General features: G+C 41.8%; 1 protein-coding gene across 1 annotated transcript in view; it reads right to left on the bottom strand.

Moving 5' to 3' along the window:
- PEAK1 (pseudopodium enriched atypical kinase 1) overlaps nucleotides 1-19,146 on the bottom strand; it is a 61,976-nt gene that overhangs the window by 11,409 nt on the left and 31,421 nt on the right. The window contains 3 exon segments of the mRNA XM_014306530.2: nucleotides 4,984-5,732; nucleotides 12,869-13,065; nucleotides 14,849-14,965. Of these exon segments, the coding sequence (XP_014162005.2) occupies nucleotides 4,984-5,732; nucleotides 12,869-13,065; nucleotides 14,849-14,965 (1,063 nt within the window).

Consider the following 19,146-nt stretch of genomic DNA (forward strand, 5'->3'; position numbering starts at 1 on the left):
GATTTTAAACTTTCAAAATGGTTTGAGTTGGAGTCAGTATTGACATTTGAAAAAAATTAGGGAAAAAAATGTGAAATTTATTGGCCTCCCTAGCAAGTATTTTCAACTGCTGGTGATGAACTGCTAAAGGAGTGCACACAGAGCTGCTTTTCTGCTTGTGATGGTTAATTCTGTGTCAAAGCTGGGAAAAAATGTATAGCCTAGTTTCCTTTGCATTTTTAAAGCTTTTTTCTGCTCCAGTAATCTACTCAAAAAGATGGAAATCCTGTTGCCTTTTACATATAGAACATGCTGAATACCTGATTTTTGGCACAGGAAGAAAAGGTGAAAATACTTTGACTAAAACACTAACACAGAAAGCAGGATCAATGAGTCATTTACTATTTGCTTAAATGAAATACATCCAGCTGAGCTATGAAGATATGGTATGTGATAACAGCTGAAAGGAAGGTGTTGATAAGGGCCTAGCCAGCCTTATTTCATGAGCTGATAAAGAGCTGGTTGCTCAAAAGATGAAGCAACGTTGTTGAAAAACCCTTCCATATGACGCAAGAAAACAATGAGAAAAAAGGAGAGTACAAGTAGGAAGGAATGCAAAATATCCAGCTTCCTTTTCACTGGAATGCACTGTCATCATGTGTCTTTTCCTTAATGCATCCACATGAATGAAACATCTGTCACATTTATAGGGACAGGACAGGTTTCTTTATACCCTGCCATTTCAGTTTTCCTCAGTGCTCCCAGCCCAAGAAGCAGGATTTGAACATTTCAGAGCTCCTACAAAATGTTGTGTTAGCTTTTCTTCTTCCTTTATGAGTGCTGTGGCTCACAGTGCCATCAGCTGACTCTGTCTTCCCCAGCAGGGAATCTCATTCCCACCCTGTCCCGTGCATTTCACACAGCAGCAGTGAACTCACAGCACCACCAGGATTGTGGAAAATGAATTTACAAGCACTGAAAATGAGAAACACAGAAGATCACAAAGACTGCACCATCTGTGCCACTTTGTTGTATTGCACAGAGGGACAACTGCAAATGAAATTCTGTGTAGAATGAAAGCTTGCTAATCCCAAATTGATAGCTTGTTCTTGGCACAACCTTGTTTTCCAAGGAGGCCAGTTTGATCTCCGATTGACCTCATTTTCTTGATCTGGCCTTGGAATAGAGCTTTGACTTTTTAATGATGTGCCAAAACACAGAATTCTGTTTTGCTGTGACTGAACTGGGAATGGGCTGGAAGTTGAATGTACATTGCTTTGTTTTGATCTGAAGCACGAAGTTCTGGGACAGCCTTTAACAATCCTTCTGACAGGAAGCTCCACTAGGAAACTGAATTACCAAATAAATCCACCTTAGCACACTGTGACAAACTAAACATGACTAGGAAGTAATTGTCAGCTGCAATACAAAGCTGCCAGCCAAGTTCAGCCCAGTGCTGCTTACTTCTGCATTCCTGTGTTCTATACCTGGGACACAAACCTTACCAGGAATCCTCAGGTTTTACTGCTAGGAGAGCTTCAGCTGCCCTGCAGCAATCAAAGCAATAAAACCGAACTGCTCCTTGTGAGCTGTCTGTACCTCTGCAGCTGCTGTTATCCACCTGAGCAGCACTGCCACATGTGCCTGTGGCCAGAGCCAGCTGGGCTTTATGGCTGTTGTTCTGTCTGCACTCTGAATCATGGCTTCTGTGAGTCAGCCTGTGACACTGCACAGGTCTGCTTTGAGAGTTTAATTCTGAAAGTGGAACCAGTTTATGGCACTGACACAGTAGTCATAGTGTCTGTTATTCCTTCTGAGTAATCTAATCTATTTATTTATCTTTTAATAAAAGACGTCCCTACCACATCAGTGCTTTATTCAATTTGTGTCAGGACACTGAGAACAGAACTCATCCAATCTGCTGTGCCCAAAGAGCTGGTGCTCTGTGCTGCTTTTACTTTGGTGTAACCTTTTCACCACATATTTGGAATTACTGATAAGACTGTGGTTTCAGGGGAATGTTCATCCATATTGCCTCAGATCTACCAACAGCTTAGAAGGTGGTACTGCACTTAGGTGAAAGAAAAACACCTCAGGGGCTGGAATTTTATGGAAACCTTTCTTGAAAGGGAACTTCTATTTTTCCATTTGAAAAACTACTTTTCTGATCACGACTTATGTACTGGTTTTATTTCTAATGTTTCAGTCAAAATAATTTCCACATGGCTTCCTGCAGCTATTTTTGCACTCGGTGTTTACTAGCAGATTAGGTGAGAGTTGAAGCAAAAAGCATAATAAAGTGCTGTGAAACAACACACCCCTATGAATGTTTCCTCTCATATCCACCCCAACAGAACGAGTTGTGCTCGTTTTCCACCAAATTTATCAGAGGATCTTTTACTGGTGAAACCACCAGAATGGAAAAGTGCACTGGTACATTCACCTCTACAAATCATTCATTGTTCTAAATTTAATTCAGCAGTAGTTAAATGGTCAAAGCTGAATTTTTAACAATGCTTTTGTAATTATATTTTTGGAAATAGAATATTAACATGCAAATTTTATGTATCAAGAGTATTAGCACTATTTGGGGGTGAATCTCTGATTTCCTACAAAGAGAATAATAATTTAAAAAATCTCATTATGACGTTGTTTCTCAGATCTAATATTAAAATCATAAAACTTAAGAACTGTCTGAATTGTTAGCCAGCGTTGCTTGGGTAGTTCTGCAAAACTCAAAAGAGCCACATCAATTTACACCATCCAGAGATGTGGCTCCATATACAATTTCAAAGTGTATTTCTAAGACTTGATCCAAAATAACAAGAAGACTGTTTTAGATTCAATTGGCACACCAGCAATTTTCATCTCACTGCTTTTTCCACCCTGTTTTGGGGACAAGGGATTTAAAGTGGCAGGAAGACATAGGTTATTTGTGGAAGGTAGATTACTATGTAATTTGGCTCACACAAAATATACCCATGGTAGTAAAAACTAGCATATTTGTTAAAGCTAAACTCCCCAAATCTCTGTGTAATGAAACAGCAATCTGTGGTTATGAGCTTTTGGACAAATCTGATCCTGGACTGATGGCTTATAAGTCAAAGATCAGCTTGGGGCCAACACCTTCCTCTCCCACAGTAATTGCCAGGGGGTTATTTTCAAGAGGAACTTTTCCTCTCATCCTAACAGCATAACAGCTCCTGGTGACCTCTGCCTCAAGGATATTTTGTGGATATTTCACTCACATCTATTACCAGGCAATAGCCCTTGTTAGTCAGAGAACTATTTTTAAGAAATCTGAATTATGAAAAAGAATTTAGCACCTATTTGACCATGTTACCCTGTTCTTTCTTTCTTCTCTCTGGCTTTCTACAAGAAAAATGTATTTTGGAGGACAGGAGATAACAGACCAATGGCACAGATCTTGCCTGTCAGGGAATATTGTACAGGCACATCTGTGATGTGCAAAGAGATATCACATTAGTGATAACTCAAACCTGCCAATACAGAAAAATACCACTTTGGGCCCTAGAAGCAATGATTTTGCATCATTGTATTAAAGCAAAACCCTCCAAGCCAGCCATGAGCAATGCCAATGCTGATTCTGAACCACAGCTGACTGCAGGTAGGCTCATGGGCTGCCTCTCCTTGCCTGCTCTGTACCACTGCTCATGGCAGCTCCAACACATCTACATTTCATTTCCCCTCTTTTCCAATAACAAGTCCTTAATAATTAACGCAATAGAAATGGTTAGACCCAGATATCTGCATTAAAAGATACTTCCTCAGGTCTCAGAAAAATATTAGCTGCACCAATCTTACCTTTCAGTTTTTTGTATCTTGTAAACAGTCATGCAGGAGTGGTAACAACGTTTTGTTCCTGTAAAGCACTACCCTTGTGAGAATGTGAAATAAAAGGAATAACAGCTCAGGCCTCACACATCTGGGTCAGCCAATAAATGTTTTATCTCAGTTTCAACAAGGAGGAGTCAGAAGTTCAGTGATTTACTCAAGGTCACACAGGAAGCCTGACAGTGCTATGAGTCTCAGCTGTCCTTCTCACTATCTTCCTACCAGATAAGCATCGAGAAATGCAGAATTACAGCACTCAGAAAGAACTACCTATATAAAAGCCCATGAAATAACAACATCTGGTGAGATAGCTGCCAGCCAGGCACTCATATATTAGCAGTAAATCTAGTAAATCTTATTTCTTTAATGTGTTAGCTGAAGAATTTATAGGGCAAACACTGATGGCTAGGCAGAGCTTCTGAAAGGCTGGTAATGAGCACTGGTGAAAATCTAAGATCTTGTTTGGGAACAGAAAGGTCTATTATCCTAGAATTTACACTTAAAATTACATGGCTCTGAAAATGGAGAATTTTTCAATTTTTTAGGAAATCTTTCCTAACTAGGAGTGATGATTTAATTTCCTCTGCAGGTGGATCAAAGGATTTTGTTATTGTGAGTTTCCAAAAAATTGCTGACACACGTTAAAAGAACACAGCTTTTCTTTCAAAATGTCATTAAGCAGTGACCATAGTAAAGACTAAGATGTGTTGATTTCTCTTTCAGTCATTTTGGAGCTGCAATAAAAACATGCAATTAAACAGCAGGTACCAATGGCACAGATGGGTGTGGACAGAAGAAGAGCCTGAATCTTGGGAACCTTCCTTCTCACCTCTCTGCCGGCAGCAGCCCTATCACTACGACATGTGGTGCAGAGTGGCTGCTGTCACATTTTGCCACTGATGCCTGAGGTTAACATTGCTCCAGCCCCTCTACCCTGACAGTGAGTTAGCATTTCTGCAGCCTCCCCTACCTTGACAATGGGTTAGCATTTCTGCAGCCCCCCTACCCTGACAGCAGCTTAGCATTGCTCCAGATCCCCCTACCTTGACAATGGGTTAGCATTTCTGCAGCCCCTACCCTGACAGGGGGTCAGCATCGCTCCAGCCCCCCTACCCTGACAGGGGGTCAGCATTGCTCCAGCCCCCGTACCTTGACGGCGTAGTTGTTGAGGGGGTCCTTGGCGTAGGAGGCAGGGTAGTACACGGCATCGCCCGCCTCGCAGCAGGGCTTGTCGCTGGTGAGCCGGAAATCCGACCAGCTGTCCACGCCGAAGCGCAGCTGGTCCTTCTGGCCCGCCATGAACAGATCCTCGCACTTCAGCGCCAGCTTCTTCAGCGAGTCAGCGTGCAGGCTGCGGATCTTGCCCACCACCTCCTCCCTGTTCTCGATGCCCCGGTAGAGCGCCTGTCTCTGCGGCTTCTGCACGCCCCGGCCCTGCCTGGCCTGCGGCAGGCGCCGCCCGCTCAGGGACTCCATGCTGGTGGAGCAGCGCTCCTTCATGCTGCCAGTGGCCAGGCTGGACACGCTGCTCGTGGCCGAGGTGGCTGCCCTCAGCTTCTCTGAGGGCCTGTCCAAGGAATCTCCTGACTCGTTGTCCAGGACCTTGAGCTCCAGGCTGACCGAGGAGCAGGCGCTGCTCGCTTCCCAGTTGGTGTCAATGTCATAGGTGGGGTTGGCCATGATGCACAGGTTGTTCTCCAGAGCCTGCTTCTGGAGATCTCGGGGAGTTGGCTCTGTGTTCGCTCTCAAAATTGTTTTCTTTGGCAGTGGAGGTGGTGTTGGCTGCAAGTTGTTCACTGTCTCCTGGTCTGCCAGCCCTCCAAAGGCAATGGCATCATCCAAAGCTCCCTTGGGTTGCCTGGGCTGTTTTGGAGGGATCATAGCTGCTCTGGACTGCCCTGTGGAATAAGATAATAGTGAGAGAAGATTAAAGTACTTCATATGTGCTGCTCCTGTTCGCACTCTGAAAAGAAGTTTAAGGCAAAAAACCCCCCAAAACCTGACTAGGACCTGTCCCCCCACAACATTTCAAAAACCCCTAGATACATATATGAAAAGATGAACTAATTAGAAAGTAAATGACCAAATCAGCATCATATATATCTGATTACATCCAGCCAGTCTTGATTTGACCTTGGCATATATATTCAAATCAGCTTCAGGGCTAGCAGAGCTGCCATTTTACATCCAGCAGACCAATGACAACTGCAAGCAAAAACCAAACCTTCATTTGACACTTTGGCCAAGTCCAGTTTCAGCAATTACACCCAGTGTCCTATAATTTCTTCTGCAGTCAACCGACTGTAATATCATTCCTTATTTTCTATTCAAATGTGCTAAAACTAAGGGTGGATAACAGTCCATGAAACAACTGGGAAATGCTAGTACATGAAAATCCTATTTCAGAATGGAACCCAGAAACTGCCAGACACAAATAACAGTTTAGATACTCTGGAGGTCACATCAGGCAGTCAGGACTGCCCCAGCAGATTCACACAGTGAAATCAAGGAAGTCAAGCCAACTTTCACTCAAGCTGACAAGTGTGTTGCCATCAAGAGCAGGATCATAATTTGACAGAAATAGTTTCTACCCTGCAATTAAAATTCTTGTGCCCTCCCCCTGACTGTAACTTCTCTAATGCATTTCCCTTCCTAACTTGCCACAGGTACCTTTGCTGGCAATGTTACGTTCAGAGATAACCAGACCTGACTTTACTCAAAAGATCCCAAATGGCAAGTTACATACACACAGGCTGGGATTTTCTAGTTTCAGACATTTGTGTGAATCCAGGGAAGATAAAATTCCTGTCATGTGTTGTGGATGGCTTTTATCAAGGACATTTATGTTTCAGAAGTGCCAGAGTCCTTGGAAATGCAGAATAAATAAATGACAATAATATAATGGAGAATAAAAACTAATAAACACACAAATACAAAAGACCAGCTCACTGCTCTGGGACAATTAAACTGTTGTTACTCATATCAAGATGAAATCTTTCCAATCAACTGCTATTTTCAGAGAAATTATTTTATAAGCTTTCTCCTTCTCCTGGGAGCTTCACTGACTGTCATGGTATGGTAGGAAGCCAACTCTGACAGCTGAAAACAGCAGACCTGAAATGGATGCTCTGAATAACTGCAGCTGAGCATCTTTTCTAGTAAGGGAACAGACACCATAACTATTTGACTACTTATACTGTGCTGAATCATAAAATCATTTTGGCTGAAAAGTCCTTTAAGATCAGAGTCCAGCTGTTAACCTAACACTGCCAAGCCCACAAAATCCTTGTAAAGAGAGGACTAAACTGGAAGACTAGGGGGATCTAAGATTCAGATCTGAATTACATCACTTCAACCCATAATTAATAATTAATGAATTTGCAGTTTGCAAAAAGAAATATTGGCTTCCTCTGCATGTTAAGATAGGTTGTTACAGTTTTTATGAACACTACACAACCTGAAATCCACATGGCCAGGATGTACCAAACCCTGCAATGCTGGGATAGGATGCTGAAATAAACCTCCTGATTTCAGAAAATCAGAGAGGATCATATTTCTATATGTACCCACAAACAAAACAGCCTTACACCCTGCCTTCTTAGCAATTGTTCTCTTGTCAGTCACTCCAAGGAGACAGCATCCCAAATGAAAGTTGTATCCCCATCTTTTGTTTAAGCTCCAGAAACCCTCAGAAGAGCCTTATGGATTTAATGTAAGTCTGGCTATTCCAATGTTTAAAAAACCAAGTTTTGAGCAGGAAATTCTATCAGTTCTGTACATACCTGATATTCAGGGAAGACTGCAAATCATTGTAAAGGTTGCTGACAAAAATGTAACTCTTGGAGGGCTGGAGGGACCCTACTGCTCCTTTGTATTGCAGTGAGTGTTTGCTGTGCTGCAGCATCGAATGCTGCTGCCAGCTGGGCACTACAGGAGCTCTGTCCTGAAGTTCCTTTTGCAGAGGTGAAGTGTAGTATGAGTCCAAGTCAAAAGTAGAATTGATGTCTGTGTGCCAGACACACATCCAGATGCCTTTTGCTTAATCCTGAGACAAGTTCATTTCTACTCGATACCCAATTCTCTTACTCATGCAAACATGTGTCCTTTTCCACAACTGCTCAGTCTTACAAAATCTGTGACCTATGTACTTCTTTCTCTGTGCAACACTCTGTGCTAAAGAGCACTTGCCTGTTTTCTCCTCCTCACCCTGCTCCCCACTCTGCTGGGTTTTACAGACACTGCTCAGGAGGCACTTTGCTAACAGGCCTTGCTTGTGGGACTTGCTAACCCAAGGATGCACAGCTGCTAGAGGGAAACAGGGAAACAAATCAGAGCCTGATGCACATCCTGAACAGCAACAGCAGCAGCAGCAGCTCTCTCCAGGAAAGGTAAGATTTTTTAACAGTGTTACTGCTCCATTCTCTTGTTTTCTGTCTGCTGTGATGACTCTGTCCTCCAAAAGTCACTCACACAGAGGTGAGTGTTGGGACTGCAACCAGGGCTGCCTTTGCACAGCTACTGGCACTGTGACATCCAAACAGAATTGGAGAAGGTTTTCATAACCAGAAGTTGTTTTTTCAGATGTCTGGAGGGGGTGGCAGGTTCCAGAGAACTGAATGTACAAGTCATTCTGTAGTTCCTGTTTCAAGTACTCTCAGCTGAGAAAAAATGAGTTTGTATAACATGCTATGTTACAGTGTGGTTTCTTCCCACAAGAACAAGTTTTCCATATTGAAATCTAACCATCTGTATTATCCAGTTGAAAAGTTTCATGTGTGCACAGTTTCTGTGCTGAGTTCCAGCACTGTACATTTCTTTCACTGCTATTGGGCCAGTCTCCAGCTCAGCTTTCCCCAAGCATGGCAGGAAACTACAGGGCCAATTTTTATAAAATCATTGCCCAGCAAGAAAAAGATTGTCTTAAATGTTGTCCCTGTCAAAATGTCCTTTTGCACAGAAATACCAGCAGAGCATTAATTTCTTTTTCTTGCCTATCCTTTCCTTCTCCCCTTGCATGCTTAAACTCATCACTTCCTTACCTACTGCACAGACTCTCCAACACTGCAAGTTCAGCCTGAGCCACACTCTTGGGAGGCAAAATGAAAAGGAAGAACATGGACAATATTAGGCTACCCCTTTGAGAGATCTTTGAAGTGGATTCCAGACTGCTCAATGACAGAAAAAAATTTAACTCTTTACAGACAGATTTCTAGAGAGCTTTAAATAATTCTACAGCTCAATAAGATCTTCCATTATAGAATCTCAATACACTATTTAAATATTAATGCTTAAGTCTCCAGACACCATGCAGAGTTCTGAAACTCTGAAAGACATCTGAGAAAGGCATTTAAGTTTAATTTTTCTGGGTAACTGATTTATCATCAGACTTTGCATTGCAGCCTATTTATGTTAGCTGCTGGAACCATCAAATCTGACATCACTCCTTAATAAACACTTATCCTGGCTGATAAAAATAACCAAACCATGAAACAAACCCACAAATGCATCAAGTACCTTCCAACCACAGCAAAAGCTACCAGCATGCTTCACAGCCCCAGCTCCAATAAATGCTGTGCATGTACACCACCACGCTATGAAACTGTCCTGTACAGATTTGCACTAAATCCTCCACTGTTTACACATGTAGTGTTCATCAAATAGTTTAAAATCTTACCAGATGATTACAGATGTTAGAGAAAGGGAAGCTAACATGTGTTAAGTAACATTGGTGGTGCATGTGCAATGTCTCAGCAGCAACCTGAGACTGGCACAGGTCTCCTGGGAGATGCAGTAAGAGAAGTCTCACTTTGTTTGCGTGGCGACTTGTCAGGTCTTGCTGCCCACCCTCCATTGCACCACCCTAGACATTACCTGTGCTAATTATGTACTATACAAAATGCACCAGACTGATGCTATAATCACTGTCTGTCATTGAACTGTCAGTTTTCATCAACAATGATCTCATTACTTTATTTACAGCCTGGCTAAAGCACTGTTTTCTGCCCTGGTCCAACTGACTGACTGAAGCAATGCCCCATGGCAGACGCTGTGATTGGGATTTTTTTCCAGTGTCAGCAGTCACAAAGCCTAGAAACTCAGCCTCCTTTTTTCCCCATTTCTTTAGGTTTAAAGAGAAAAACAGCTGATAATGAAATAACCTATTTTTTTTCAATGGCAGAAATAACCTATTCTTTTTTTCAATGGCAGAAAAACTATCCTGAGTATACTGAGAATACCTTAATCTACTTACAGCCATGCAAATTCAATCAAGTCAATTTCCCCAACAAATTCAGACAAAGACAGAACAATTTAAAGATTTGTAAAGCAAAGGCTTTGTCTTCCTTATCATCAGTTACAGGGCTTACCTGAATTAACTTCTGTAACAATAAAAGAATCCCTTACAAAAGAAACCCTCCCTTACACATCTGAACATTTGTTTCTTTATCTTGATTCAAGTGGCAGCCTCTGGATTTTGTTAAATTGTTGATACCACAGGTCCCCCTATTGCAGTTCTGCTCACCACATGAGCACCCCCACCATGATCAAGCCAAACTCTTACTTTGATAAGCTGAATGGATTCAGATTCTGAATTAGCCCCTATGAAGTGCTTGCCACAATACCAGGCATTTGCAAAGCTTTTCTTTAGAGCCTGTGCAATTTTTAAAACATTCTTCTTAAACTGTGGGCACCAGAGCCTGACTGTGATCATGGCAGTCAAGAACTTCTCTCCTCCTACTCAAGTTTCCTCCTATTTCCACAGCCAGGAACACACCTTGTCCTATCATCATAAAAGCCCCAACTCTTTTAGGTTGTACCTGACTTCTGGAGGAGAATCCTCTGTTTTGTAAGGTTTGTGTCTTGGAAGGCCGAACCAAATATGTTTGAGGGCAGTACCTGACATAAACTATTACCTGACTGCAGATGAAAATTCACCAAGGCTTGCAATTATTTCTGTGCATGACACTTCATGAGTGCTGAGGCATCATGACATGTCAGAACTGAAGATTAGCCATTTATCAAAGTAGAGACATATTATCTGCTTTTTAATAAAAACCACAGAATATGTATCAGATTAGTTTAAAAGGTGAACCTTGTGCATTATGCTGCAAATTGAGATGTGCATTTTACAAACTCCAAACTGTAGCATGCAGCTCTAACTGCAGCTGAGGCAAGAGTCAAATGTGATGTAACTTCTCATATTATCCTTTCTTCCAGTTTCACATACCAGTATTTGTTAATTCTATAAAAGATAAGGTTTTGCTGCCCAGGTGATGCAAGATGTGAAAACAAGTAGGGATTATTCTCTGTCCCTACCTAGAAATCTCTCTGCTGCCATCTGAACTAGAAAGTGAGGTTGCCTGAATAAAGCAGGGAGCCTTTGAAGGGCAGCCAGGGAGCTCAGTGCCATTTAGGGAAGCATTGCTCCTAGCAGCAGGCAGCTCTCCCAGCCAGAGCCAGGCAAGCCCCAGAGCTAATTAACCCTTTCACACCAAAGGTACTTTGGAGGCAGCACAGCTCCAAGTGAACCCACGGTGAGGAGAAGGTTTTGAATAAATTGCTAAGGGGTTGACTTTTTTATGTTTTTAAAAAGAAACATTCAGACTTAGGAACAGCACTAATACAGGCCAGGACTGATGGAAGGGATCTCTTGGGACAGGCAGGCAGGGTCAGCTGGAGCAGGTTGTCCAGATCCTCTCTAGTTGGGCTGGAACTTGTGAATATCTCCACAGACAGAGATTCCAAAACTCCTGTGAGCAAGCTGTTCCAGTGTTGATGGTATTTTGCTGCACAGGATAAACATGGTACAGGCAGTTCTGATGCAGCCAGACCTCAACTGCCTGGATTCTGTCTGCAATGTCCCTGTCTTCTAAATACAGCAAATATAGATACAGATACATACCCCACTAAATTGAAAAGAATTCACTAGATCTATGAGTAATTCACCATAAAGACACAGATTTTACTCTTCCTCCTTAGAGGAGGAATTTCTTGGTAGATGTTAGCATCACACTTGGACAGGATATTTTTCCTCCTTATGCTTTATACAACACCTAATTAATGTTTTAATAGCAGAGTGTACTAATAAGCTTGCCACTAATTCACAAAAAATGCAACACTTTCACTGAATGTCTAAGGAATGTGGGCACCTGAGGGTTTAAAGTTTAGTCCTTGATCCCTGAAACCTGTGTGGACATGCCAAACTCCCTGTACTTGTGAGCCATCTCTACACAATCACTCTACTCTTGGCCAAATGTTTAATGAGTTGCTGTGTACAGGATTGGGATGTTCAACAAACATGTATTGGGATATCCTGGAATGTAAATAAATGAGAGATTTTGTTGTTCTAGAAAACCTGGCTGTAGGTATCCCTGAATTCACAGTACTGCAAATCAAAATGCTTTAGAAAATCAGGCTGATAATAGTGATACTGTGCACTGGGAGATGCTGCTTTATCTTGCTCCCTTATCTTCCAGAGAAGCCCTGCATCCATGGATTTCTTAACCAGTCAGGAATTCAGTACCCTATATTTGTATCTCATTGGGAAGGACCAAAAGTGAACTCTCTGACCAGGATAAGAACGGTTTCAGCCAACAAGAGATGGGTACAAATATTTTAGCAGTTATTGATGCTCTAAAATAAAAAGCCCTATCTTTTGATGAAGTTTAGGAAAATACTGAATTTTATTTATTCCTTCTAAAGAAACTAGGTAACTTGCTCTGCATTTTAAACCTCTTTGACAAAAATTCCTCCAAAGAGATAAAACAATGTGGATTTTAAAAATCATCTGAGATGTTCATCACTAAGGGCAATGAAAAGACTGTTTTAAATTACAGGAAAACAAACCTTTGAGTTTGTTGAATCTTCACTTTCTTGGTTATGACCTCTGAATGAGACTATATATCTTTATTTTCTGTAAATCAATATTAAACAGTTAAAAGCCACCCTTATGAAGATGCATTGAGCTGTTCAGAAGAAAAGGCTCTTCTCACCCTGGAAAGGTCTCCAAAATCTGATCCAGTTCCTGTCCACTCACCTAAGTTGCTGTAGGTAGCACTGCAGGTACTCAGATCAGGAGAATTTGGAGCTTCTTCTTTCTCCTCCTGGCCCGGGGCCCCGCGGGAGGCTGAGGCCGGGATGACGGAGGCGCTGCCCCCATTGTCCTGCTTCACAAACACCGCCCTGGGGACACGCGGGGACAGCTCCTCCAGGGCCGGCTCCTCGGGCACCTGACTGAAACAGACACAACAACGTCACCTGCACAGCCAGCCTGGGCACACCTGCGGGAACGGGGGTGGGCTGGGAAACAAGGAAGTTCTTGCACCCTCCTTTCCAAGAACAATGATCTACAGTTTTGATTTTCCTTAGTGAGAAGGAACAACTCGTGACTGAAATAGTAACATGTCAGTTACTATTATCATGATTATAACAATATATAGCATATAAGAGTTCATGCCTTTGATATAAAAGCTACAATAAAATGTTTTACAGCTTGACTGCCATCAACATCCATACTCATAAATATGCAGGCATGATTCTGGGTAAAGTGAGTGGGACTCAGGACAGCAGTAGAGTTTAGGGTGCTTTTTGCCAGTGCAAGCAATTGTGCCTCAAACAAATCTAACAGGTACAGGAAGTAGGATTAAGTCCCAATAAATGCATAAAACTTCAATGATACATTTTCATATCCTGGTAGGATTTTGGGAACTGACACTCTGGGAAACAGGCCTCATTTAGGCCAGTAATCTCCTTCCCATATAAAATTCTCCACCATTAAAATCTATCTGCATTAGGCCAACTGCAGAAGGCACTGAAGACATTCCTCTGTGCCTGCTCTTAGCTATGAAGTTTTAATCACACTGTGATGACTTACAGCACAGAACTCTGAAAACTGTGCATTTATTTGGTTTCCATGGATATATTTATTGCAGTATAATTTAAAAATGATGCATTATATGCATGAAAAAAAGTCGAGATTTAATAAAACCCCACAATCATACTGAAAATATAACAGCAATTATCAATAATATGGCACAAAAACATGTCAGAGCAAAAATATTTCCATGCCTTTATGTTCTCTCACTTGCAGGAACAAATACTCATGACAGGCCAAATCTCAAGAGCATATGTGCTGCTTGCTAGCTCTCATTACTACAGCCTGATCAAATACAACAGGAAGAATTTGAACTACTTGTGACTTCCATTAGGGACAGGAGTAACACACTTCCATCAAAAAACAATCAGCACATCATGTATCTGTAGAGATACTTATTTTTTGTGATAAGCATTTCAAACTTCCACAAAGAGTTAACATAATAAATGATAGGTATTTGTCTATGGCAAAGCCAAACCCCTGAAAATCCTGGGACACAATCTCATAGCAATCCCCAGTAAAAGGTTCCCACATGCCAATGCTCTGCATGACAAGACCCAGGACAGTGCAGTGAGCACATGCTGTTTCTGCTCAGACTCATGAATTTTAACTGCAGGCTGACACAAACCAAACTCATTAGAACTTGTTAGTAAAAGAGAAAAAATGGCGTCAGTTCAAAAAGATGTAATCTTTAATCAGCGCACCAGTTTTTGTTCCATTTTAGTACCATGCATAGGAATGGTGTGAAGAACATTCCATGTGCCATAAATATATCCACATTAAAGAGTTAACCTCAGTAATTTCAGAGTAAAGCAGACATAAAATTAAAGCAGTAACAAGGCTCTCAGGATAATTGAACTGAAGGCTTGTAGTTGCTGTAAATAATGTCCATACCTGCATTCCTCAACAGGAATGTTTTCTTTAAGAAGAAATAGGTTCTAATAGCTTCACATTCTGTCATTGCCACAAACCAGGAATTATCACATCTCAAAGTAACTTTTTAGTATCACTTGGTGAGGTAAGAACATACTCATTCTCCAAACCAGACACATGCATGCACATACACTAAACCTAAGCTCAGAAGCATTTTGCCAAAGTAAACCAACAGCTAGAAAGGAAGAAAGAAAAAAAATACCAACTCACCCACTGTACTCACTCACACAATTCCCCATTAAAGGAAATTCTTTCAGGGCCTTCTTGAGTCTTTTAATCATGTCTTGAAACTCTGGCGAGCCATTGATTCCACAGTGCTCTGGTGTGCTACAAGTTGTGCAAGCTGTGAGCAAGAGGGCTGAACTCTGCACAGAGTGATACACCTACTGCACCTTAGTGTTTACCTTCGGGGGCTGGGCCCTGCCGGCAGCCAGCACAGCAGCCCTGCCTCCTTAACTCCTGCCCTGCCTCCCTGCCGGGCCAGGGCTCGGCTGCATCACTGCTCTGGAATGGGCTATGGCCTCACTCATGCCCACTGCTCCGGGAAAAGCACAGCTCAGCTCTCATCGGGAGCTTCAGGAAGTGACACTAACCTATTGTTAAGAGTTAGAGAGTATCTCAAATCTGTATTCAGGGCCTCAAAAGAATACATTTTAAACCACAGCAATTAGAGGTCAGGTCATGAAATCCATGGGGAAATGCTTCCCAGTATCTTAACGCTGAGAACAGAGAGATCAAGCTTGTGTACACAGTGCAAATGTCAGCCCTTCAGTGGTGCTGGCAGGACACAGGAGGAGTAAAAGGGGAACCATCCTCACGCAGGGAGCTCCAAGAACCACATCCCCAGCTGCTTCATGAACTAAACAGTTAAAATGAGGTTTTTCGAGGAAAGAGGAGCAGCTAATAAACAGGCAGTTCTCTCAGATTAGAGCCATTAGAACCTGACTTTGTGTAACTTTCTATCTGCTTACTGGTAACAAGTCATACTTACAGCTATCTCCTTATTTGGGATATTTATAGATATTTTGCCAGGATGGATTCTTTGATGCCTTGCATAAGAGCACATATTTAGCATCCAGCACAGTGGGTGCAGCCTCCTCTGTCCAAGTTTTTTTCTCTCCCTTTTTTTATTTCAAAACCAAACTTCTAGAAATTAATTATCTTAGAGAACTCTGCTCCTCGGGCACAAGTGGCTGAAGCCAAATAACTATTCAGTTAGTGGAGGAAGCAGCCCTCTGCATGCAGAGAATGTGTCTGTTTTCCTAAGTAGCTGAGATTATGTGAAGCAAAAAAACTTGCCATAAAAATGACTGTCCTTCAGACAACACCCCACTGAATTCATGTACTTGTCATTCACGTGTGCACAGGCTCAAAACTGTCTTAAAAGTGTTATTTTTCTGCAGGGACAAATGCTTCTCTTTCCTTCAGGCTCTCCTCCTGCATGGTTTTTGGAGGATAGCCAGAAGATGATGTGGTCTAACTTGCCTCGGTCTTTTGGGAGCAGCAGGATGCAGAAAGCTGCCTGTGTAGGGTGCTAATTTTGGTGAGGACACTGGAATCACAGCTCTCGTGTGACCTGTGTTCTCCTCTATTCAGAGCACGCCTGCTCAATTAGGGAGATTAATAAACAGCAATGAATATGAGGGAGATAAAGTGGAACGCTCATAAGAAGTGATTGTGAGAGTGTATCCTGAATTAGGGTCAGATCCAGAGGTAAAGGTGAGGGAACACAGTTCTGTACAAGACAGCACATAAATCCCAGTGGCAGGAATTAGTGACAGAGAAAAGCAGATGTGGCCTTGGGGCCAGCACAGACTCTGATCTCCTCCCCGAGTGGACATCAGCACAGCAGCTGTCAATGGCAGCTGTACAGTTGGAGATGACAAGGAAGAGGACTTTGCTTTGCACACACAAAAACCCAACTGTGTAATTTGTAGCTATATTAGTTTCAAAGAGAACTATTTGAGATGCCCTCAGGCCTTGCACTTTTAAGCTAATAAAGCAAACATAAAGCCTCAACTGACTGAATAATGCTTGAGGAAAAATGCAGAGGTGAATGGCTGGAGGGAAGTCAGAGGCCACCTTACCCAGGAACTTCTCCCCAGAACACTGCCCACTCTATTCCTGCAGAGCACTGAGCAGAGACAGGCAGTGCCCAGGTCTCAGTCACAGGGCACTGTGGATACAGAAAACATTCCAGCGGCTCCTGCACTTCAGTCCCTCCTCACCATCACCAATAATCACTGAAGAGGAAAGTGAAACAAACTTCTCAAATGACAACCTGAAACTACTAAGCCATGAAGTTCATTCTTAATTCTGATTCTTGAGAAGCTGGCTTAGTCCTGAAGCTTGAGAATGGTTTTTTTTTAGATCTTGTATAATGCGATGTTTGCACGGATAAAGGGAGTACACTTGATAATCCAGTAAAGACATCCTGCTAAGCTCTTTAGTGTCACTGAAACTTAATGGTAATGACTTTCACAGATTAACTGTGCATTATAAAGAAGATATTTTTCTTTATCCATTTTAGGTTCTCAGTCCTTCCATTTTACAGACTGTATTAGAGGAGTTAAGAACAATAATACATGATTCTCCATTTCCTAATCTAAATTTATAAAATCATAAATGGTAAAGTCCCTTCTACTTGGATCTTTAAAGTCCTTGGTGTTTACAAGTTCTCACATAAAACGTTACCAAACTTACTGCTTAATGCACATGCAGAATTTCCAATTCTGTTAGAATTGGAAAATGTTCTAGAGAAAAACCTCACAAGTTTTTAATTGATGAAATGGTAGAAGAAAGCTAGTTAATACTTTTAAAAGCACAGCTAAGCACTGCTGAGTAAGGTAGATAAAGCTTCCTGACACCAAGATAAGGAAAGCCCTATCATGGATTTGACAAGAAGGAAGAGCTGATCCACCTTAAATTTTCAGGGAGAATTTCTCCCATTTCAGTAGACTTGCTCAAGCAAGGAATTTCTTTTCATCTATAACATCCTTGAAAATGCTCATCAATTTACTTGGGCTGTACCTAAAAGGTTCTGGGTTCACGTGAGAACCTCACCCTAAGAGTTATACCAGAAGCCCTCCAAACAGGGAAGGACTTTGTTTTAAACAGAGCCCTACTGTGATTTCACAGATTTTCTTATCTTCCCAAGCAGTTTCTGAAGCAGCTGTGGAATCTGCAGGACTGGATCAGACACAGTGTGAAAGTGGAATGTGGCAGTGGTGGTTATTCCTGCCTGTCTCTGGATGAAATCCTGATCTTAATGTATGACTACATTGTTGTAGAACAGTGATTCCCATTGTTTCCACTGAGTGATCTGTCACAACACTCATATTCCTCTATACAGAGATCAGATCTATCAGTTATAAGATCAAATCCCTTTGCAAAAATTAACACAATCTTAGGAATTAGATTGGTGATCACAAATTTAGCTATGAAGAAATGTTTCCTTAACTGAACCACAACAAAATCAAATACAGACCTCACTACCTGAAGGAAGTATTTCAGGAAAAACAGAGTTTTATCTTCACTTCATCCAAGACTGGCCCAAAGATCCCATAAAGGAAAGTTATGGCTGACTTGCAGCTGTGAAAGGAAACTCCTGAGTTTAGCCTGTATCTGAAATGGAGATGGCTGTGCCAGCTCAGATTAGTTCAGCTCTGATGTGCTTTATGAAGACAGCCAAGGCAGGAGCAGGACTGGGCTGCACTTTGCTTTGAGGAAATGTCTCAATCTAACAAGTTGCTGCTGGGTATGAGCAGTGATGTCTCAATGAAGGAGAGGAGAAGCCTTTACCTTGTGAAACTCCAGTAGGAACACTGATCATAAGATAACAAAGCCTTTGAAGGATCTTTTTATTCAGCCTGTGATGAGTGCATTGCAGCTGTGCTGTCCCACCTTCATCAATTACAGTGACTCAGGCCAGAAATACCAGGGTATCTTTTGGTCAGTTTTAGGTTTTGCACCTGAGAACAACTGCTGCTTCATGAACTAAAGGTGCTCTCATTCTAATTAATGAGAAAAATGACATGACTGCTGATTTTTAGCAAAAATTATCTATCTACAAATTTCAGTAAATTTAATTTATCATTATTTGCCAGCTCCTTTTGAACCAGCATATGTGCATCCTGCCATCAAAAAGAAACAACCACACTGACAAATCCAAACCAAGTTCCTCTGTATAACAGAGAGATCATTTTCAGCTTTCTGAAAAACTGATAGTTTTGCAAGTTCTGTTCAAAGGGAAAACTGACCTTTCTAGTGATAACTTGAAATACCTTCAGCTGTTTTGTAGTTGTGTTATCAATCTTTAGCAGCTCTGTAATCCATTGCAAAGTAAGGAAATACTGGATCTTCATTAAATTTGCTTTCGAGACCCCCCAGTAATCTGACATTTTTAAAGCTTATCTTATTTTCCAGGGCATCAGTTTGTTTTCTCAGAGAGCTTGCTGTTCTTGGCGTTCTGAGTTAGGGAAGTGTCCTGTTCACTGATGGCTATCTTC

The sequence above is a fragment of the Geospiza fortis genome, unplaced genomic scaffold (genome assembly GCF_000277835.1).
Source record: "Geospiza fortis unplaced genomic scaffold, GeoFor_1.0 scaffold171, whole genome shotgun sequence".
NCBI classification, from domain to species: Eukaryota; Metazoa; Chordata; class Aves; order Passeriformes; family Thraupidae; genus Geospiza; species Geospiza fortis.